The sequence below is a fragment of the Rhinatrema bivittatum genome, chromosome 2, assembly GCF_901001135.1.
Source record: "Rhinatrema bivittatum chromosome 2, aRhiBiv1.1, whole genome shotgun sequence".
In the NCBI taxonomy this organism is placed as follows: domain Eukaryota; kingdom Metazoa; phylum Chordata; class Amphibia; order Gymnophiona; family Rhinatrematidae; genus Rhinatrema; species Rhinatrema bivittatum.
In genome coordinates this window covers 571,289,219-571,312,361 of record NC_042616.1, presented here as the reverse complement: position 1 = coordinate 571,312,361, position 23,143 = coordinate 571,289,219, and the positions used below count along the sequence as shown (strand labels likewise).

The window sequence follows — 23,143 nt, the reverse complement described above, 5'->3', positions numbered from 1 at the left end:
AACAAGTGGGGCTTGATTGAGTCCAAACAACAAATAACCAACAAACCCAACTAATAGCCCCAGAAATACATTTTCAAGTCATCACTCTTTACACACAAAATCCCTTTAATCTGTACACGAAAGGTGGCAGCAGATAAATCTAATGTGAGCAATGAAAATCACTCAATACAAGGCAGGCAACAAACCATTCTGAAACTGGAAGGGGAGTAGAATTTTGGAGATAAAAGCAGGAAGTTCAGGATTTATCTAAGGTAAATACAGGTTGAATAAGAATTTTCAGTGTGAAAACATACTAGCATGTCATCCTTGCAAGCATATTTTTAAATCAGAATCTTGCTTTGATGTTACAGTATTCCAATATTATGCAATTTTTTTCTACTGCTTAATTCCAACTGGAAAGTAACTCCAAACATTGCAGAGAATGAGGAGAGTGATTTAGTAGACAGGAGCAACAAAAAATTTAAAAAAAGGGTTCTAACAAAACAAGCAATACTGCTTACCATTAGGTACTGGTAATGAATACTCAATCTACTAATACAGACAAGAGTGGTCACCCTAATAGTTACAGAAATGGCTCTTACCTCAAGCCTTGGGACATGCTCAGTCAGGTTTTCAGGATATCCATAATGAATATGATGCATGAGATTTGCATGCAGCATATTGACTGTATGCAAATCTTTCATGCATATTCATGCTAAACATTCGGAAAATCTATCTAGTATGTCAAAAGACAGAGTTGAGAACCAGTGGGTTACAACAGTAGACCGAGAACCAGGAAAACCAGGGTTCAAATCATATTTACCCCATCGACAGTCCTTATGATCTTGGGCACGTCACTCTCCTGTTGCCTCAGATATCCACTTCAATTGTAAGGTCTTTGGGGAAGAGACTTATTGTACCTAAATATTTATCACCATTGTACAGCACTGTATACATCCAACAGTGCTATACAAATGTTAAGTATTATCGTGGCATTCTTCTGTTATCTACCATAACAGGTAGAAAAAATGTGGTATCAAAATTAAAACAAAAATAAGATTTTAAATAGGATTCATTTTTAATGGAAAGCTGGAAATTATTATTTTCTTTTCTTTTTTTTTTTTTTTTTACAAAACAAGTGCTTTGAACAGTGGATTTATAGACTGGATTCAATGACCAATTTACAGAGATTGCTTTCAAGGATCAGGACTATTTTCAATGGTCCCACTATTTCCAATTACTTATACATTTATTTACAGGAAGAACACAAAAGAATGAGGAATGCAGCTCCAATAAAAAAAAAAAAGGTTAAAGGGCTCCAGCATACTGATAGCAAATTCTAGTCCCAGAGCATCACAAACAATATTTTAATATAACCAAAGTACATAAATTAACTACAAAATAGAGCACTTGTACATAAATGAATTTCATGAATATTCACTGAGGATTATCCAGAAAAAACCCAACCCACAGACCCGCTGGCAGGGATACTTATGCACTGAAATTTGCTATCCTGTTCTAGTCTTGGAATGCTGAAACCTGGGAAATGGCTTCAGCATAAGAACTGTTGTGTTTACAAAAATAAGAAGTTGCTCAGAGAAAATAGGCTTTTCAAAAGTGCACTTGCCTACAAAAACTGTGCTGATTATATATGCAATTATAAAAACACAGATATCCTGGGCCTGACAAATATAAAACGTAATAGCATATCATATCATGGTACTCTGCCCATCTGAATTTTCATTTCAAAATTAATACTTAGATTACTGCTTAATTTTTTAGGCACACCAAGTAAATTGCATCTCTGCTGATAAACCTTTTGACAAGCAATTAGAAATCACTTAGTGTATTTGGTGGCAAAATAGTATATCTTTAGGAACTTATACCTTGTTCCTTCTTCAGAAAAGTAACTTTTGAATTAACTATTTGTTTGGGTTTTAAAAGTTCTTGTAGTGAGCAGTTTTGAGAGGCTAAGAAGATCTGATCAGCACAAAGCTTGCTTTTGTCTCCAGTCTAGTGCACCTTTGTTAAGATTACAGAGTTTGCAGCTGAAGGCCCAATTTTTAGAGAACACATTACAGTAATGCTCAGTTTACAGTGCAAGAGAGGCCCCCTTTGTGCAGCTTGTTTGGCTATAATGAACTTCCTTGAAAATACATTTTCCAACAAGCAAAAGACCCCACTAAAAGGATTGTAGTAAACCCAAGTGTAAGGACAATAGGTTTCCAATATAACCACCTTTTTCTTTTTCTTTCTGTATCACTTAACTTCTGCTTCATCTGTTGTAACTTGAGGGCTGTGTTAGCTTTTCGATCTTCTCGCAGACGCTTCCGAACAGTACTAAAAAGAGAAACAGAAATCTCTTAATTATAATATAGAACATTTGTTGAGCTGAATGTAGGATATTACTAATTCATATAACAGGGTAATCAATTAACACCACCACTTGTGATTAGTTTAATGTACTTTTATTAAACAGAGAACAATTACAAATGCACAATCTGTATTGAGTTCTGTAGCAGACCATGCGTGTGACAATAGAAAGTACAGATTTTAATCATTTTGTTCTGATTACCCATTCCCTCTTACCCTCCCCTCCACCCTTCTCCCTCACTGCAAATGCCATAAACAAGGATGTTACAAATTGTTTCCCCATTAGCTTAAATCACCTTCTAAGATAACAGTTGGATTCCTAATCATTAAGTATCAGACTACTTGTTCTGTGGGATAAAGACTGAATGTAGGCTCCCCAAATGGCTAAAAACTCTCTCCTTGTCTTGGGGGACCAACGGGACAAATCTCCTTCCATTTACATAGTTTTGTGAAAAAGATTACGCCATTGCCAATAAGAAGGTGCCGTTGGGGATTTCCATTGTGTGAGAATCACTCTCTTCCCCAAGAGATATGCCTTCTGTATCAGCAGCTTTGTCCCACTGCTCTGTAGCTTTAAATCTACCGAACCAGCAAAAAGGATGGTCATATAAGAAAGTGGGATTGATAACTAAAATATTGCCAAGATATTGTATGAATTTGTTCCAAAAGGAGTTAATATTTGGACACCCCCAGAATGCATGCGACAAATTATTCATCCCTTGTTTGCATTTAACACAAATCTGTTTCCACCAACCCAGCTTTGCAAGCCACCTGTTGGGATATGTATGCTCTACTTAAGAACTTATATTGCATTTCCCTGTAGTACATGTAATCAGACAGATAATTTATGCAAGTTGGCTTGTATATCACTAGGTTGTATTACAAAAACTCTCTCTCTAGCCCATCGTTTCACAGAAATTTCCATAAAATTCACTTTTCTATATTTCCAGATGGCTTTATGCATAGCAGCAAGTGAAATAGGATGGGTACTATAAAAATGGAAAATGTCCTCATATAGATCCAAGACGGAAGAGTGAAGTGTTGACTCAGGAAGTGACTTGATATAGTGATGAAGCTGTAAATATGGGAAAAATTGTTTATTCATTAATCCGTGTTCAGTTTGAAGGTCTGCAAAGGATAGGACCTTCCCTTCTCAATCTACCATATGAAATAGACTGATTCCCTTTTGTTGGAAGGTTGTAAAACCGATAAGAGTCCATTCCCGGTGTAAATTTGAGATTTCCACAGATGGGTAGCAGAGGGGAGTAGTTCTCCAAAGTGCCAAGCAGGCGTGAGAGCTGAGTCCAAGCCCACCTGATTGGTGCAAATAAAGTATGTTGTGATATTTGAGAGGGAAACTGTGTGGATTTGGCTTGTAGAATATATCGTCAGTCTAGCGGCGCTCCCAGGGCTCTTTCATCTTGTATGACAACATATGTGGACCCATCCAACAACCAATCACGTATGATGCGTAACAGACTGGCGATAGTATAAAATTCCAACTCTGGTATGCCCATACCACCACCTTGGCCCCACTTTAGTTTTAACCAGGCTAGTGGCACTCTTGGCTTTTTCTTATTCCAAATGAATTGATGCAGAAACTTGTCCGATGTTCTTTGATCCTTAGCTTTCAGCTGAAAAGGAAGGTGCTGAAATACATAAAGCCACTTTGGGAAAAGAACCATCTTATCTCCTTTCCCTACATTCCTCCATCTTACCTCCTTTTCCCTACATTCCCCCTTGCGGTCCACCCTGAATCCCGCTATCCCCTAGAACTTAGGCTCCTTCAGTGCAATCTTTCTATATGCACACGTTCCTCTCTTGCAACCCTCCTAACCTCCCCCATCCACCCCTTCCTACCTCCTGTTTTTATTTTCCATTCATACCACCCAACACTCGAACTACTCACTACCCTCCCCTCAACATGTCTTACTACCCTATTCCCATTCTCAACACTCGGCCACTGGTCCGTAACCAAATTTTCACACCTACCCCCCCCCTTCATCCCTCAGATCTCTGGTCCCCATCTTGATCACTCCACTAACACAGCTCCTCTGCCTCACCACACTATCCATTCTCCTCTTCAACTCACGATCGTTAACAAAAAAATTCCCAATCCTGAAAGATCTACTCCAAGATTCCCAGCCCATCTGTGCTATCACAAAAACATGGCTTACTCCGACAGATATGGTACTCTTGAATCAACTCCCCTCCAACATTTATGATATACATTCCATCCCCAGACCCAAAAAAAAAAAAAAGAGAGGAGGCGGCCTCCTATTAGCCACAAAAAAAGAATTAAAGTTGATCCCTCAGGAAGTCAACATAGCACATAAATTCAAAGTCGGCCTCCTCAAATCTCCACAGCTTCAAATTTGCCTTGTCTACACCCCCCCCTGGCCTCCTCAATGCTAACGCATCACCACTCATCGAATTCATTGCAGAACGGATAGACAGACATCCCCGCCATCATCATGGGAGATTTCAATCTTCATGTCGACTGCATCCCCTTACCACCATCATGCGAGGCCTTCCTAACATCTATGTTAGCCATGGGCTTCACCCAAATTGTCTCCAGTCCTACTCACAAAGCTGGTCACACCCTTAACCTGATTTTCACAAACACTCTCCTCCTCACAACTTCACCTCCCATCTGCACCCCCATACCATGGTCCGATCATGCACTCATAAAAATGACCCTCTCTACAAACAAATTGGTATCCTCAAACAATATACAAAACAAGACTATACAATATAGGAAGCCTTGTTCCCTGGAGGACCTGTCCCTAGCCCTCTCAAAGAACCTACAGAATCTAGATCTCACTAACGAGAACACCGCATACAGCTCATGGAAGAACGTCACCAAACTAATCGCTGAGGAAAATTGCCCCATTATCACCAAAGAAATAACACCTTCAAACCCAAAAAAGCCTTGGTTTACCCCAGACCTACGCTTGGAGCACTGTCCAAACACCTTTAAAAAGAAGTTAAAAACCTGGTTATTCAAACAAGCATTCAATTAATCCCATCCGAGCCTCTGTCCCAGTTCCCATAACCTAATCCTATTAACCCTTCACTACCTAACTTTCCTATAGCCATCACATATTATACATTGTCTCTACAATTTTGCCGCAACAGCTAGTGCCTTAACTGTCATACAGTTTTTGTAAATATATTATGTACTATAGTTATCTCAACAAAGTTTTATGTTTGCTGTATCCTTCCTGCTAGTACTTTCACTTGGTCCCTTAGACCGTTCCGCATTCTCACCCTGTTCCTTACGATTCCCTGTTAATTGTAGCTTTATCCTTCCTTTCTCCCTACTAGATTTTTAGGCTCCCCAGTTGTATGTGAACCGATGTGATATTCATTTGAATGTCGGTATATAAAAGTTATAAATAAATAAATAAAATAAATACATATTGATTCTCCCTGCCAGAGAGAGAAGTAAATCTTGCCAAGCTTTAAGCCTGGCCTTTATGATCTCTAGTAAAACTGAGACATTGAGCTCATACAGAAAGGCAAGATCAAAAGTAACTTGGAGCCCCAAGTATCGAAAGTACTTGTTTGCTGGTTGTAGGGGAAACCTCTCTGCACTGATTCAAAAACATGGCCTCAGATTTATCAATGTTTAGTTTGAATCCAGAGAAGGCTCCAAATTCCCTAAAGAATGCCATCAATGCCATTAGGGAGTTCACTGGGTCGGTTAAAAAGACTAGTATGCCATCTGCAAACGCTGCATATTTAAATAAATCATCCCCCAGCAATTTCCCTTTTACTAATTCGGATGTTTGAATACTAAGCAATAATGGTTCCAAAGCTAACAAAAATAATAAGGGTGATAAAGGGCATCCTTGGCAAGTGCCCCTAGTATTTGGGAAGCGGTCCAATTGCGTTCCGTTCGCCAGGACCATTGCTTCTGGTGAGGCATAAAGTAGTTTAATAGTGTTCAAAAAATTCCCTCCAAACCCCATACGTGTTAAAATATAAAATAGGTAGTTCCATTCCACTCTATCAAAAGCCTTTTTGGCATCAAAACTATCAAAAAAGGCAAGTTTCTGCACTGACAAAGCAGAATGTTTCTTTACAAATCCTACCTGTCTGGGACCTATAAAATTAGGCAGTAACATTGCCAATTTGTCAGCCAAAATTTTGGAGAATAACTTTCGATCAACATGAAGTGAGACTGGCCTGCATGAGGAGGGTGACAATGGATCTCGTCCTGATTTTGGTAATACCGTAATGTGTGTCAAATTTGTGTGTGGCGGGAACTGTCCTTGGGCTACCAATGCATTGAACATTAAGCTTAATGGACTCTATATAGACTCCGTGAGGATTTTAAAAAATTCAGAGCTATACCCATCCAGGCCTGGAGTCTTAAAACGCTTGGCTTGATAAATACTGGTGCTGTCCTCTTCACTAGTAATGGGACTATTTAACAAATATAACTGTTCTGCAGAAACCTTAGGAAGATTTATTGCTTTGCAGAAATGTTTTCATTTAGATTTGTCCCAGCTATCAGAGGAGTATAATTGAGTGTAAGATTTTTTAAAGCATTGAAGGATCTTCTCGGTTAAATTAGTAATCTCCCGAGTCAGTTTGTAAGGTGGAAACATATTTAGAACCTCTGCTGGTTTTAACTAAATTGGCCATTAATTTCCCAGTTTTATTTCTATATTGGTACAATTGGAGTTGATAATAGAGCACACTTTTAAAAGCATGTTGATGGAGTTAAGAATTCAATGCTACCTGTACTGCCAAATATTCCTCTTTATTATGCAGGGTATTCCTTTTCTACAGCTGTGTCTTAGCTTTAGGTAATTAAGATTCCAGTTCCAAAACTAGTCTGTCTAGGACTCGTCTCCTATGGGCGACATCAGAAAGCAGAGTTGCTTACCTGTAACAGGTGTTCTCCCTGGACAGCAGGATGTAGTCCTCACATATGGGTGATGTCATCAGGTGGAGCCCTATTATGGAAGACTTTTGTCAAAGTTTCTAGAAACTTTGACTAGTACACTGAGCACACTGAGCATGCCCAGCATGCCATGATCCTGGTGTCCACAGGGTTCTCCCTTCTATCTTGTATGTAGCAAAAGGTGCGAGCGAAAAAATAAAATAAACTTAAGTGGACCCAACTCCGCGGGGTGGCGGGTGGGATTCGTAAGAACTACATCCTCATGTCCCGTGAGAACGCCTGTTACAGGTAAGCAACTCTGCTTTCTCCCAGAACAAGCAGGATGGTAGTCCTCACATATGGGTGATTAGCAAGCTACAGGCTGACTCATATTACAGCAGGCCAATAGCAGACAACTCGTGCAGCAGGCACAATAATTGGGGTGCTATTGGTAATGATGAGGCAGCCTGAAATCACAGCAGGTGGCTGTGGAAGGAGTTGGGGATTATACCGGAATAACGTTTTTCATGACAGATTGGCCGAAGGCAAAGTCTTGACGGATTTCATTATCTAAGCAGTAGAGGGCTGCAAATGTCTGAAGAGAGCTCCATGTCGCAGCCTAGCAGATGTCGGCAATTGGTACTGAAAGAGAGTGTGCTACCGATATTGCCATGGCCCTTACAAACTGTGCCTGCACTCACCCCTGGAGAGGAAGGCCTGCTTCCTCATAGCAAAATTCGATGCAGTCTGCTAGCCAGTTGGAGAGAGTTTGTTTGCTCACTGAAACTTGCAGCTTGTCTTTGTCAAAGAAGCAAAGAGTTGGGTGGATTTCCTATGTAGTGTGGTCTAGATAGAATGCAAGTGCACGCTTACAGTCCAAAGTGTCCAAAACCCTCTCGCCTTGGGAAAGAGTGGGCCGACTATAGACTGAGTAAGGTGAGAGGCTGTGCCCACTTTAAGAAGAAATTTAGGGTGAGTACGGAGGACCACTCGGTCATGGAGGAACCTAGTGTCAGGTGAGTATGCAACAAGGGCTTGTAACTCACTGACCCTTTTAGCAGAGGTGATGGCTACGAGGAAAATAATTTTCCATATTAGAATTTTAACGTTATAGGAATGCAAAGGCTCAAACGGGGAACGCATGAGCCTTGTAAGCGCTACATTTAGGCCCCATTCCGTTACTGGTGATCGCAGAGGAGGCTTAAGTCGTAGAAAAAACATAAGCTGACTCATAAGGGGTTGAGCCGTTAACAGGGCATCCCCTACTCCCTAGAGGTACGCTGAGATGGAACTGAGGTGTGTACCCGTGCGGAAGATGTCTGGGGACGAGGATCCGAAAGGTATCCTAGATAGACTAACAGAGATGGAGTGGGGCAGGAAAAAGGGGCCAATACCTTTTTGTGCATGCCATTTGGTAAATCTTGTAGATTTCAGTAAGATTTACATGTGGAAGGATTTCGTGAAGCTACAAGTACTTGAGAATATCAGGGAGTCCGTGTTATGAGGTTGACCTGTGGGCAGGCGAATTAGTTCCTGGAGTGATAGGTTGAGAAGTATGAGGAAGCATACTTGTCAAGGCCAGTACAGGGTTATAAGAATAATTGAAAACCTGTCCTGCTGTAGGTTCACAAGAGTTTTGGCTATGAACAGTATCGGAAGAGATGCCTATAGGAGGCCTTTGTTGCAGGGGCGAGCAAAGGTGTCTACGGCTAACGCATTTCGAAGTCTGTGTAGGGAGCAGAATCTGTCCACTCTGTGGTTCGATTCGGATTCAAGAGGTTGATAGTTGGTTGACCTCAGTGCTAGAAGATTTTACTCGCTACACATGGATTCAGAGACCACTTGTGGGGATGGAGACATCGATTGAGATGGTCTGTTAGTATGTTCGGTATGCCTGTTAGATAAGTGGCCCGGAGATGCATGGAGTGTGCAAGGGCCCAGGCCCAGAACTGCGCGGCTTCCTGGCAGAGTAGATAAGAGCCTGTGTGTCCCTGTTTGTTCAAGTACCACGTTGCCACTATGTTGTCTGTCTGTATCCACAAAGTTTTGTGTGAGAGGCAGTGTTTGAAGGCATAAAGGGCATAACACATGGCTTGAAGCTCCAGGAAGTTGAACTGAGACTTTTCATGGAGCGGCATAGACGCATTTTGGGTTTGGAGGGTGTTGATATGAGCTCTCCAACCCAAGTTTGATGCGACCGTGGCCAAGATCATCTGAGGATTTGGTTACTGGATCGGTGAAATGGATCCGGGACGAAAGCGGTTGAATGGCTTAGAGCCACTGAAATCTTAAAACCCACTGAGTTTTTCTCATGGCTAGTCTGGCCATAGGAGTGAAGTGGATCATGGAAACCATGTGGCCCAGCAATGGAAGAATTGATGGGCTGAGGCTATGTTACATGCATGCAGAGATGTGGACAATTTGATAGGATGTCTGCGTGGTTGTTGAGCAGGAAGATCCTTGCGACTGTAGTGCCCAGATCTGTTGCATATGGGATTTATGGTAGTTGATCAGAATTCCCAGCCAAATGTAGTAGATTTATAGTGAGTCAGAGAATTTAGAGCTCCTTGTTTAGATTGACTCCTTATTGGGCAGTTGTCCAGGTAAGGAAACGCGTGAATGCTGCTGTTCTTTGTAGATGAGCTGCAATCACTGCTAAGCATTTGGTGAAATACACAAGTTGTTGAAGCTAGTTCGAATGGCAGAACTTGGTATTGAAAATGTTGTTGACTCACCTTCAAGCGTGTAGAAAGTCCAGAGAATAGAGGCAACCCCCTTGTTGTAGTAAGGAAAGCATGGTGCCGAGAGACACCATTTTGAACTTTTCTTTCTGAAGAAATCTGTTGAGATTTCTGAGGTCCAGGATGGGCAGAGGTCGCCTGTTTTCTTTGAAAGTAGGAAATAGCGGAATTAAAATCCTCTGCCTTGTTGCATCCGGGGAACAGTATCCTGAGCACTGGTTCTCAGTGGGATGGACCGTTCTGTTCTCTGGCAAGGTTATAAAATCCAGGAGCTGGTGTGATCTGGATATCAGTTGGTCTCATGCGTGAGCGGTAAAAGGGCCTTCTAGCATCCCTCTTTGCTGTGCAAGAAACGTAGAGAGCTGTTACATGGTCTCATGGTGGTCTTGCAATTGAACCACTGTCGGCTGGACCTTGTGCACGAAGAGATTATTTGCGGTGCATGGCAGATCAGCTAGTTTATCTTGGACTTCGAGCCGTAAATCAGGGGCCATAAGCCAGATTCACCATCTAGCACTGAGTCCTGTTGCTGGCAATGGGAGGATGTTTCAAAGCAATCCCATGTTGCTCGAATTTCATGTGGATGGCAGAGAGGTTCCCTTGGAGTTGTGTCAAATATAGCAATATGTGACACCAATATAATTCTTGAAAGAAGTTACGACCTTTTTAGTGACCAGATCAAAAGGGATGGTTTCAGACATGTCCTTTACTTAGGTCTCAATGGGATCGGTGCCGAAGCGGGATTAGAGTGCCCATCGCCGTTCGAGGATCCCAGGATAGGTAAAGGGGTCCGTGGAGGCTCAAAAGGACAAGTTGGCGATGACTTAGGCTGTCGTTGGTAGGTGCCACAACTGCGTGAATATCGATGGCTCCGGTGTTAGTATATTCCGGAAGGCATTGAGGACAGCCTGACGGATGAGGACGTCCAGCTCCTCCCTGGAAGCTGGTATAGGTAGCGCAGCTACAGGGGGAAGACAGGCTAGGCGTTACTGGCACTTCCACATGAATCTGTGGTGGCTCAGTACCCGGCACCGGTGTCTGTGGGGAATGCCTCGGTGCCTCGGAGCATGGAGACTCTTGTACCTGGGCCCGCTTTGCAACTGGCTCAATGGACATTGATGCCGGTGCAGTATCAGTGCCAGCACTGAACGCGGAACCATGTCAGTGCCTGCGATTATGTTTCCCTCGGTGCTTGGCCCGGTCATTCTCCAGCACCGAGGAAGATGCCACCAATGTCATGGATGGCATCGGTGATGGACAGTCAACCGTGCCTCTACTGCTCCTGGCATTGTTTCTCGCCTAAGGATTACACGGGGCTCTGGTTGAGAACCTAAAGTATGGAGCATTTTCTTTAACTGGGGGCATCGACAGCGACTGCAACGGGAACCGTGGACACCCCAATCCCTCTAGCCCCGATGGGAGATCGCAGCAAGGACACTCGCGGGCATTGTGGTGCGGACCGAAGGTGATAGACATAGGGAGAAAGGGGGCTGCAATTCGGTTGGTAACCCAGGGGAACCAATAGTGAGGTGACAGGAAGCAACTGGAGAACAGGGTACAGTACTCACTGAGTGTTGATGAAATGGACGCGAAGGGAGACCCTTGTAGGGAAATTATTTGTGAAGTAAAACTTCAAGTGTTTCTGTGAGGAAAAGTTGTGAGAAAAATTTCAGAGCTCCTAAATGCGAGGCAAACCGCAGCATGGAAAAAGTAACTAAAGGGAGACCCCCTGTGGACACAGGGCTCATGGCATGCTGGCCATGCTCAGTGTGCCAATCAAAGTTTCTAGAAACTTTGTCAAAAGTGCTCCATAATAGGGCTCCACCTGATGTCACCCATATGTAAGGACTACCATCCTGCTTGTCCTGGGAGAAATTATTTCCCCCCGGAGCACTGTTCCAATATAAGATGGGGTCAGATACATGTTCTTTATTGTGAAACTCATAATCCTTCCATTTAGATCTCAAGAATTCCTGAAAGAATGTATCATTTGCTAGGTAATAGGGGTATCTCCAATTTCTTATCAAAAGTTCATCTCAGCGATAGGCAATGCTGATTCCGACAGGGACATGATCAGAAAATACTATTTCTTCAATGTGAGCTTCAATGGTCATAGGAAAAAGATCATGACTAATTAAAACATAATCCAGTATAGAGAAAGTGGAGTGAGCCTGAGACAGATGGGTAAAGTCTTTTTCAGTTGGGTGTAGCATCCGCCAAATGTCAATGAGACGTAAGGTATCTTTCAAAAAGGAGGTGCCCCTGGGGTGGGACAACTTATCTGCCTTTCCCGGATATGATTTATCCATAAGAGGGTCACGAACCAAATTGAAATCCCTCTCTCATCAGCAAACCTTTGCCTGCATAAGGTATTAATTGACAATATAATTCTTTAAAAAATTTCGGTTCATAAGTGTAAGGGCATACACATTACATAGTGTTAGCGGTTTATTATACAGGGATGCTACTAGGATTAAAAAGCACCCATTGGGGTCCTTAGTTTCCTTATGGACAAAGAGGGGAATGTTCTTATGAATTAAAATGGCTACTCCCGCTGATTTGGTCGATGCCGAGGCAAAGTGAACCTTCCCAACCCAATCTCTCGGAAATTTGAGGTGTTCGGAGTCTGCGAGGTGTGTTTCTTGCAAAAAGGCGATGGAGGTAACATGTCTCCTTACGTAAGACAGAATTTTATATTGTTTAACCACAGAGTGAATGCCACATACATTCCAACTATAAACCTTAACAGTATGGGGTTGTTTCATCTTGCTGCTCATGGTGGTTTAAATAGGAAAAGAAAACAGCAAGAGATCTGCCCAGCTCAGATCTCCTTTGTAATCATTCCATGCATCATGGGAGTAATTTAACCCTTGAATACCATCTTTGACCTATAGTCTGTGACTTAAGCTCTTTTGTTGCAAAAAAAAGAAAAAAAAACAAAACAAAAACAACCTTTGCCCTCCCCTCCCCCCCTGTAAAAAAACAAAAAAACCCCCTAAAAATCCCATTGATTACTATTGTGGAGATCTCTTAAGAGGAACGGATAAATTCCACCCCCCCCCCCATCCTAAACAGTAAAACAATTAAGACACTTTATCCAAACTGCATCATGAAAAAATTGTAATGAAGCATAAACCGACCAGTTCCATGCTTTAGTACAGTTCCTGGTGCTTGTTGTGAAACGGATGCTATTCCGATGTCATCTTGGTGGCAGGTCTTTCACGTTACCTCCGATGTGTGACCCCTTTCCTTGGAGCCTTGTGTGTTCCACTCCTTTACAAAGTCTTGCGCTGTCGATACCTAGGTGAACCATCGCATTCCTGCTGGGGTTGCGACTCTTAATTTTACTGGATATAACAGGTTAGCACGATGGATTCAGAGCATACCGGAGTGAAGGACCGTAGAATTGCCAAGAGTTCTGCGGAATAGTCCGAGAACAGCAAAATGTTTTTATTTTCATACAGCAACTGTTTCCCAGAGCGTAATGCTTGTAAAATTTCCATTTTGTGTGCAAAGTTTAGTAATTTGGCGATTACCACGCATGGCCTGTTTACTTCATTTTTCCTGGGCCCAATTCGGTGCGCACGCGCTATACAAATTTTTCCATGTTGTGCTGTAAGATTGAGTTCAGATGTGATCCACGATTCTAAAAACATCAAGTCCTGACTTTTTTTTTTTAATAATATTTTTATTGATTTTAACTTCAAATCAAACAGAGTCCATTACAAAGCTTCGAAAAAACTTCAAAGATTGGAAATAGTACATTATAGACCCTGGATAATAGACAAATAGGAAGAGGCATCTAGCAATATTTAACATTTAACAATTAACCATTAACATTTAATAAACAATGTTTGGAATTGTCAGTTACCTTTTGTCATTTATCAATTGTTGGTTATTTTCCTCTCCCCTTCACCTCCCTGGTCCCCCCACCCCCCCCCTTCCTTCCCACTCCAACTCATGGTATTAGTGTTAAAGGAATGGCCGTGCTTACAGGTGAAATGTCAGTAGTGAGTGTTAAGAGCATATGTTAAAAATGAGTCAACTATCGAATCTGACATATGATTAGCTTGCATTAGTTAATCTATTGGGGTTTGCGAACAAGTTCTTGGGGTAGTAAGGTTGCTGGGCCAACCCTGGTAAAGGTTCGTGTTCTATATGCTTATGCCATCCTGCCTATACAGAGGTGCTTGTGGAGGCCTACCGAGAAGGAGTACAGTGGATGATGTGCCGTCCACTAGTTGTAAGCGTCACTTTGCACTCAAATTTTAACTGAAATAGGGTGCTCATTACTGGTAACCCAAGGTTTGTACCACTGTAGGGGATAAGTAGGCTAGAAAGGCGGACCAAGTTTGCAAATTAGCCGCAAACTTCTTTGGTGATGTGCTCCGGGTCATTACATATTCTAAGGAGCATAACTGGAACATCTTCTTGAACCAGTGTTCATAACTAGGCCCTTGTCCATCCAGCCAACTTGATATTATGATGTTTTGCCTAACAGTCCAGCTCTCATAATAAATAGCCAGTCTGCCGGACTGAAACCTGAGTCTAGTGGAGATTCAGATCCAAAAAGCCATAGATTGGGATTTAAAGGTAGCGTAGTTTGTGTTAATGGTGCACATATATTTTTAATTTGTTCCCAGAATTGTAAGATTACTGGACACTCCCAGAAGCAATGAAAATAGGTACCATCATCATTTTTGGCAGATTTTAGAGGTACTAATATTCATCTGATAGGCTCATAAAGGAGGGATATAAGTTTGCCAAAGAAATTTATAGTAGGATTCTCTTAATAGCACATTATCTGACACCTCAGGTAGAGTAGCAAAGGTGTTTTTAAATTCAGTAAAGGAAATAGAGAAAAGAGGCCACTCCTTCCATTTTGCATAAATGTTCTTTAGGAGCTGTGGATTTTCAGTTGCCATAAGTGCTTTAACAGAAAGGAATATGGTGGCTCGTTTGTTTTTCCCAATTTGTTTAGCCTCCCTTATCTTTTTTATTGGGTTGGATTCCAATAGGGATAGTGGTTTACTTTTTATGAATTAATGCACTTGTAAAAAAGCAGTCGTTTTGTGGGATCCCAAATTGTTGCTTTAGTTCCATAAAATCTGTGGAAGGCCCAGTTATCCAGGCCAGGGGGAAACAGTAATTGATGATTGTGAGCAGCGAGGACAAGAGATATGGGTGTTGGCATTGAATGCACAGCTGTAACCAAGCCTTCCGCCATGTGCGGAACAGGATATGGGTTCTGATGAGGCGGCGCATCATTGGCAGGTCTACCTGCAGGAGGGGGTTAAGTGGTTAACAGGTCGATACAGTAACGTGCGGTTAAAGATTCCCCGTCTGTAACGTGCTGGGAGCGCACAATACAGACGAGTAAGGCAATCCAGCGATCCAGTCTCCAGTTTCACGCGTCCTTAGCGCTTCCTAAAATAGACACATAACCCTTTCCGCACCCAGCATGTAAATGAACGAAAAAGCTGTATAATGAAGGAATTAGCTATTCCCCTCCGATACTGTAACGGGCGCTGATACTATCTCCTCAGTAACCCGCTGTTTTGCCGCGGCCTTAACGTGTTAGTTTACCGCCTCCCCCTAGTAGGTGTTAGTGTAGTGTAAAAAACATTGCTTACCTGCCCTGGTCCCGTCCGGTCTCCGGTGTAGCCCCCAGTCCGGTCTCCTGCAGCTCCGTCCGGTCCCCTCCTCCCGAAGCAAAAAAAAAAACAAAAACGAAAAAGTAGCAAGGCTCGGGCCTGCTACGGTAGTCCCTTCTCCCTTCCTCCCGATTTCGCCAAAATCGCACGGCCTCCCTTCTCGACTTCCTCCCGATTTCGCCAAAATCGCAGGCCATTCATCCAGGCAGAGGGAGCCGACGACCGCCGGCTCCCTCTGCCTGGATGACCGCACAGCCCCCGCCGGAATGAATGCCCGTGCGATTTTGGCGCTCATGGCATGAGCGCCAAAATCGCACGGCCATTCATCCAGGCAGAGGGAGCCGACGACCGCCGGCTCCCTCTGCCTGGATGACCGCACAGCCCCCGCCGGAATGAATGGCCGTGCGATTTTGGCGCTCATGCCATGAGCGCCAAAATCGCACGGCCATTCGCCGGCCATTCGCTGGAATCGCACGGCCCCCGCCGGAATGAATGCCCGTGCGTCGTGACGTCACGGCAGTCACGTACTACTCGTTTGATACGGGTTTGACTAAGCAAACATAAATCACGCTTACTTGTTTCTGATTGGTCACGGCAGTCACCGGCTCCCTCTGCCTGGATGGACGCCCGTGCGAAATCGGGAAAAAGGGAGAAGGGCCTTGCTACTTTTTCGTTTTTGTTTTTTGCTTCGGGAGGAGGGGACCGGACGGGGCTGCAGGAGACCGGACAGGGGCTGGACCGGAGACCGGACGGGACCAGGGCAGGTAAGCAATGTTTTTTACTACACTAACACCTACTAGGGGGAGGCGGTAAACATATTTTGGTTTTCTGTTTTTTACACTTTTTTACACTTCCTGGTGCCTGTCATTTCAAATGTCATTTGAAATGACATTTGAAATGACAGGTACCAGCGCACCCAGGTTACTGTATAGACGCTGTACTCAGCGCCTATACAGTAAAATGGGTTGCGCGGGCATAACCCTTCCCTATCGCTTCACAGCCGCGGCATGCATTTGCATGCAATTAGAAGAGAGTATCAGGCGCTAGGTCTAGAGAACTGTGCGTGCGGGGAGGAAGGGTGCGCCTGACACTGCCGCACTGTTTCTACCGCGGCCTTACTGTATCGATCTGTAAGTGAGGGTACTCTATTCCATTCCAAAAGACTTTGGAATGGGACAAAATTTGAGGTCGAAAAAAGCCAATCCCTCATATCTTAGACTACATGCTAGATTATATGTTTGCAAACTTGGGCATCCTAACCCCCCGTCCACCATCGATTCCATGAGTACCTCCATTGACAATCTAGCCCACTTGCCCTGCCAGAGATAGTCTCTCAAAGCTTTCAGCAAAAGTTTGTGGTATTTCTTGGTAATCCAAAGGGGTGTCATCTGTAAAATGTATAACCATTTGGGAAGAAGAATCATTTTGAAAATTTGAATTCTTCCTATCAGAGAGAGAGGCAGCAGCTGCCACCTAGCTAAAGTTATGGTATGAGTAAGTAAGGATTGAATATTCGCTTTGTATACATCGCTTGAGTTTAGTGGGATCTTAATCCCTAGGTATCTAATTTCTCCCGTCACCCATCGTAAGGGGGAAGGCACCAGGCCACTCCGCTTGAACAGTGTCCGTGACATCAATAGCCTTGGATTTATCCTAATTAATCTTAAGACCGGCGAACCGTCCAAACTGATTTTGTAATTGTAACACAGCTAGGAGCAATTTCTGAGGGTCCATAAGGAAAACCAGTACGTCATCCGCAAATGCTGCCACTTTGAATATGTGGGTGGGACTGCCAAATCCTTTTATGTTTGGGTTGAGTTCTATTTTCCATAAAAGAGGGTCAATAGAAAGGATAAAGAGCAAGGGTGATAGAGGGCATCCCTTCCGTACTCCCCTCTGAATATTAACGTCTCCCGATAAGCATCCATTAGCTATGATGCGGGAAACCGGATCATAAAGAAGGAGAATAAATTGCAAAATTTCGTCTCAGAATCCAAAGCTTCGGAGTACTGAAAATAGGTCAAACACTTTCTCAGAGTCAAACCAGATAGCTAAAGCAAGGATTTTTTTTGAGTTTGTCAAATTTTCAAGGCCGTTAAAAGTTTAGAGAGTTTGCTTTCCTTCCTTTAACAAAACCTACCTGGTTCAGGGATATTAAAGAGGCATATGACGTTTAGCCATTCGGCAAGAGCTTTTGCCAATAATTTTAGGTCGCAGTTGAGCAAGGAAATTGGCTGATAGGAGGGCAGTAGCAGGTCCTTACCAAGTTTGGGAAGTACTATTATGTGGGCTGCATTGAAATTTGATGGGAATGAATGTTGGGCGAAACCATCTATATAGAAGTTGGTCAGGGGTGCAACAAGTTGTGCACTAAGTATTTTGTAAAAGTCGTATGAAAATCCATCTGGGCCGGGAGATTTACCAGGTTGTACGGAGGTGATTGCCTGCAATACCTTTGAAAGATTGAATAGGGCGATTCAGGAATTCCAGTTGGGATGTTGTAAGTTTTGGCAATGATAGATCATGAAAAAAATTCTCCTCCTCCTCCTTCCCTTCATCAGGGTCTGCAGTGTATAAGGTCTTGTAGCAGTGTCGGAAGACTTCACAGATGTCTTTTTTGTGAGAAACTGTACCTCCAGTATGGCTTTTCATGCAAGTGATAAACTATCTTTGTTTAGCGGAGCGCACTAGGTTTGCCATGATTTTCCCTGTTTTGATTCCGAAGCGGAACAAATGTTGTTCTCCTTTTGAGAACTGAGTTCGTAAGTTGAGAAATGTGTTTAGTCGTCCCAGGAGGCTATAGTATTTGCCTCTCTGGGCATCGGAAGGGTTTTGACTAAGTGCGAGCTTTGACTGTTTTAGAAGCATTTCTAATTGGAGAATATTTGTGTAAATTTTTATTTCAGGAGTGGATGTATGCAATTATATTCCCCCCGTAACACTGCCTTCCCTGTCTCCCAAAATAATTGAGGTGTGGAAATGTGTTGTTGGTTGTATGTCAGGAAGTCTGTCTACTTATCTCTTAAGAATGTTTGGAATTTGATGTTGTCTTTGAGGTAACTAGGAAATCTCCAAATGCATATAGAGTCTTTATCAGGTTGTAAATTTAGGAGCACAGAGACTGGTGAATGGTCTGAGATTGCTTATGTTTCGACGTTGGCCTTTACAATGCTAAAGAAAAAGTTTTTAGAGGCTAAAATATAGTCAATACGGGAAAGAGAAAGATGGGATCTAGATGTGTGTATAATCCCTTTCCTCTGGGTGCAGTGTTCTCCATATACCTAATAAGCTTAGTAGGAGGCAGATGAATGCTATGCCTGTTTTCTTTTTTTCCTTGGTTGGGCCAGGCTTTTGTCAATGGCGGGATCATGTGTGCAACTGAAATCTCTGAGGAGGAAAAAGTACCTTGCATGTGGGTGAGAAGGAGGTTACACAAGTTTACAAAAAACGGATGTGAATAATCATTAGGGGCGTAAACATTAAAAGTTGTGGTTAGTAATCAATTCCATTCCCCTATTAGTCTGGAACTTCATTTAGTAAAAAACAACAGTAAACAGTTTAACCAAAATTCAACATAGTCGCCCAGCTCATCTGGTTGGGACAGCTCAGTCTACTATACAGTTGAGTGAAGTGTATTTGCTGATTGAAGCTTTTCTTAAAGCCCTGATGGAATCGGGTTAGTCTTGGAGGCTGGTGACAAAAGTTTCAGATGGGATGCCAAATCTTTTCGGCGTTTCCCCACGGGGCCCAAAATTCGCAAAGAAAGCTGTGGCCTCTTGTAATTCGGAGGCATGCCTGAGGGCTTTGGAGTGCTGCGTAAGGTGGACTGCGCCTGTTGCCAGAGTGGGTTCTCCTGAATTTCAGTTTCCTTGGGATATGGCCATCAAGAGTGAGCTTTGATGCACCCCTTAAATAATCACCAGGCTTTTCATCTCAGAATTTTAGGTGCAAAAACGTGGAGAGCATGTTAGTAAAGCCATGATCCGGGATCCTGAAATGCTCTGTTGGGTGGTGCAATGCCCGTGGAAACAAATGACTGCACACTTTAGACTCCTCCTGTGCCTCCAAATGTGTAGAAACGGCTCTCCCTTGCAGAAATGCTGAGCGTTTAAAGTAAATTTTTGCCAGGAACATGTTTTGCCAGTTGCTGAGGAGTCAAAAGATGATTGCGAACAGCTTTCAAGTTAGTATAACAATAGCAGCGGTAAAATCAGCTGTCCAGTGCGGTCAAACAGGTTTTCGCTTTAATTGGTGACTCGAAGGTATAGGATTTTTCCTCATGCCAGACTCACAATTTAGTTGGATACTCAGGGAGAACTTAACTTGATGTTGATGTAAGGCAGAACACACTTGAGAGAAACCTTTGCGTAGTTTGATACCCTGGTCAAGTAATCTTGGAATATGCGGATTTTATATGTGTTGTACGATATTTCCTGTTTCCTTCGGTAAGCTCGCCAGATCGCACTTTTATGGGCAAATTTTAAAATTTTTGCTATGACTAGACGTGGTCTGTTCGGAATATCTCTTTACTCCTAGTCTGTGGGCTCGTTCCACTATATGTTTTCCCTGCATATCGGGTAGTTCAAGTACAGTAGGCAGCCAGGTTTCCAAAAGTGGGCAGAGGTTCTTTTCCTCTACCGATTCTGGGAATCTCAAAAACCGGAGACTGGATTGGCATGCCCTGTTCTTGAGGTCATCTACTTTCTCTGTCAGTTCGGAGATTTTTTTTTTCCTGGGCCACCATTTTAATAGCATTTGCTGTAGAGTCGTCCTCTAGGATGGCTATCCAGCCTTCCGCTGGGTCAAAATGGGGAGTGAGCTCGGTAATTGCTGCGTGGACCTCCGAGTTGTGCTGCAATCCCAGCTAATTTTTCAGTCGAGCACCGTGCGAATTGCTTCTTTTATGTCTGCTATGGTGACCACCGATAAAGAATTATCCCCCCAGGCGCCATCTTAGAGTCCTCGCCACAAGGTTTTTCCTTTTCTTTCTTACCTCCTTTTGTAGTTGTCGAGGGAGATCTCTGCATATAGTGCACAATGGACATAGGCTCTAAGCAAATCTGGTATTAGATAGGTTGAGAGCCCCAGGATCAGTGAGGATTTGAGATGATAGCGGGAGCAGGCACTTGGAGCCTAGACAAAATTCTCCTTCCCGGCTCACCACATCACGTGACCTCCAAGTCCTGATCTTTTAATGTTTCCGGGAGACCTATGAAACGAAAATCACCACATCGGAAGCAATTCTCCGTATCTTCAAGTTTTTCTGCCTGCTTTCATATCATAGCTTGCAAAGTTTGTATCTCTGTGCGTGCGGCTGCTAGGCCATCTTGGTTATCTGAAATTCATTGTTCTGCTTCTGCTACACACCATTCAAAGCCAGGCATTGCATTTGAAACTTCTTCCAATTTATCACAAAGTTTTTGGAACTCCAGTTGCAGAGCTTTCACCACTGCGGATTGCAATTTGGTCACCATAGGTTAGGAGATATTGGGGCCGACCTGAGAATGATAGCCTTGTCCACCATACTGGATTCGAGCATCTTAGTTTTATCCCAAGCTTTGTCTTTCTTGCTTTGTCTTGTGGTCATGTCTTTCAAATAGAGCACTCCTGGGTGAGTAGACAAGCTGGTAAATAAAACTAATGCAGTTTGAATCTCCAAAACACGTGGATGGGGGTGATAACCGATGGGTAGGAGCACCGAGAGCGGAGATCACATCCTATCCCTCTCAGTGTTCACGTGATCTCCCCACTTATGATTAGATGAGAAAATGGTTCATCTTCACTCAAAAAAAATTTCACATGTAGCATTCATATCCCTATTGTCCAATTCTCCTATGAGGAAAGCAAGTCTCGCTGTGACTAGGAAAAAAGTGAAATTGCTTACCTGTACTGTTTGTTCAATAACAGTTCAGTTAAGTCACATGAACCAACCTCTAAGGCAGGAGTGGGCACTTCCGGTCCTCGAGGGCCACAAACCAGTCTGGTTTTCAGGATATCCCTAAGAATATGCATGCCAGATTTGCATACAACTGAGGCAGAGTGCATGCAAATCTCTCTCATGCATATTCATTAGGGATATCCTGAAAACCAGACTGGTTTGTGGCCCTCGAGGACCGGAAGTGCCCACCCCTGCTTTAAGGTAAAGAAAAGAAGGAGCCAGTGGGAAAGCTTTCTAAAATGGCAAATAAATAAATAAATAAAAGATTCCCTTTCCCCAACAGTGTCCGATTATATGAGAACAAACTGGCCTTCAGGGTTCTGGTCCCCTTTTCCATTAGGCACAGGTCAGATGAAATAGAAAAGGTTTAGAGCCCTTAAGCTTCTTGGTTCCCCAATAATCCAAAAGCATGGTTTGTCAAGAGGGATCACTTTTGAAAATATAGCCTTATGGTTCCTGATTTATTTCCATAAACTTAGGGTTTTAGGTGGAAATGTTTAACCTGAAGCTTGAGGGGATCTGCAGAGAAGAATGGGAGAAAAATCCCCAAATCCAAGTGTGTCAAGATTGTAGCATCATACCCAAGACCACTTGAGGCTGTAATCACTACAAAAGGTGCCTCAAAATATTGAGTAAAGGATCTGAATACTTAGATAAACATATTTCAAGGGGGTTTTTTTGTTTTTTAATTTGCACAAATTTCTACAAACCTGATTTTGCTTTGTCGTTATGGGGTACTGTGAACCGATTGGGGAGGGGAAAAGGCATATTATCCATTTTAGAATAAGAACATAAATTGCCATACTGGGTTAGATAGCAAGGGTCCATCAAGCCCAGCATTGTTTCCAACATTGTCCAATCCAGGCCACAAGTCCCTGGCAAGTATCCAAACACTAAGCAGATTCCATGCTACTGATGCCATTAATAGCAGTGGCTATTCCCTAAGTCAACTTGATTAATAGAGGTTAATGGACATCTCCAAGAACTTATCCAAACCTTTTTTAAACCCAGCTACACTAACTGCACTAAGGCTGTAACGTAACAAAATGTAGAAAAGGTGAAGGGGTCTGAACATTTTCTGAATACACTATTTAAAGGCCAATCAGTAGATAAATACTTAAGTAGGGGGATGTGATCCATGAATCAGCCAGTTCAAGACAATTCTAAATTGACATTTTTCTTTCCTCTTTTCTGCAACTTAGCCATTAAAAAAAAAAAAAACAAACAAAAAAAACCCGCCGTATTCAACCCCAAAATCTGGAATTTTTCAAGCAATTAGCAATCCAATTGCTATATTTATATAATTATCTTAAGACAATTTTAATGTATCTTTCTACCTTCCAGTTCTACAAGTTTTCTGATTGGCTCACCTTTCTGTGTTCCCATCCATATTTTCTTGTACTTTAAAAGGTAGTTCTATCTTTGTTTTTTTATCTAGAGTTTGTTCTGGTTCATCTGAGCATATATTGTTCCCATTGTATCTTTCTTCACTCTGTTTTGGAGGGTGTTCACAACTTGGTTCATGGTCCTCTTTGGAAAGTTCTTTCCATGTACTCTGAAATTT

At 42.8% G+C, this 23,143-nt stretch overlaps 1 protein-coding gene across 5 annotated transcripts in view; it reads right to left on the bottom strand.

Annotated features, from left to right (window-relative positions):
* Positions 1–23,143, bottom strand: part of PTPN2 (protein tyrosine phosphatase non-receptor type 2) — a 182,980-nt gene that overhangs the window by 38,503 nt on the left and 121,334 nt on the right. For 3 of the 5 annotated variants that reach the window (XM_029590950.1, XM_029590948.1, XM_029590951.1), the window contains 2 exons: positions 22,950–23,134; positions 2,218–2,319 (listed from right to left, as the gene is read on the bottom strand). In XM_029590950.1, coding sequence (XP_029446810.1) covers positions 2,218–2,319; positions 22,950–23,134 — 287 coding nt within the window. Of the gene's footprint in view, positions 1–1,061; positions 2,320–22,949; positions 23,135–23,143 lie in introns of those variants that run through there. The other 2 variants (XM_029590949.1, XM_029590947.1) reach the window with 1 other exon arrangement.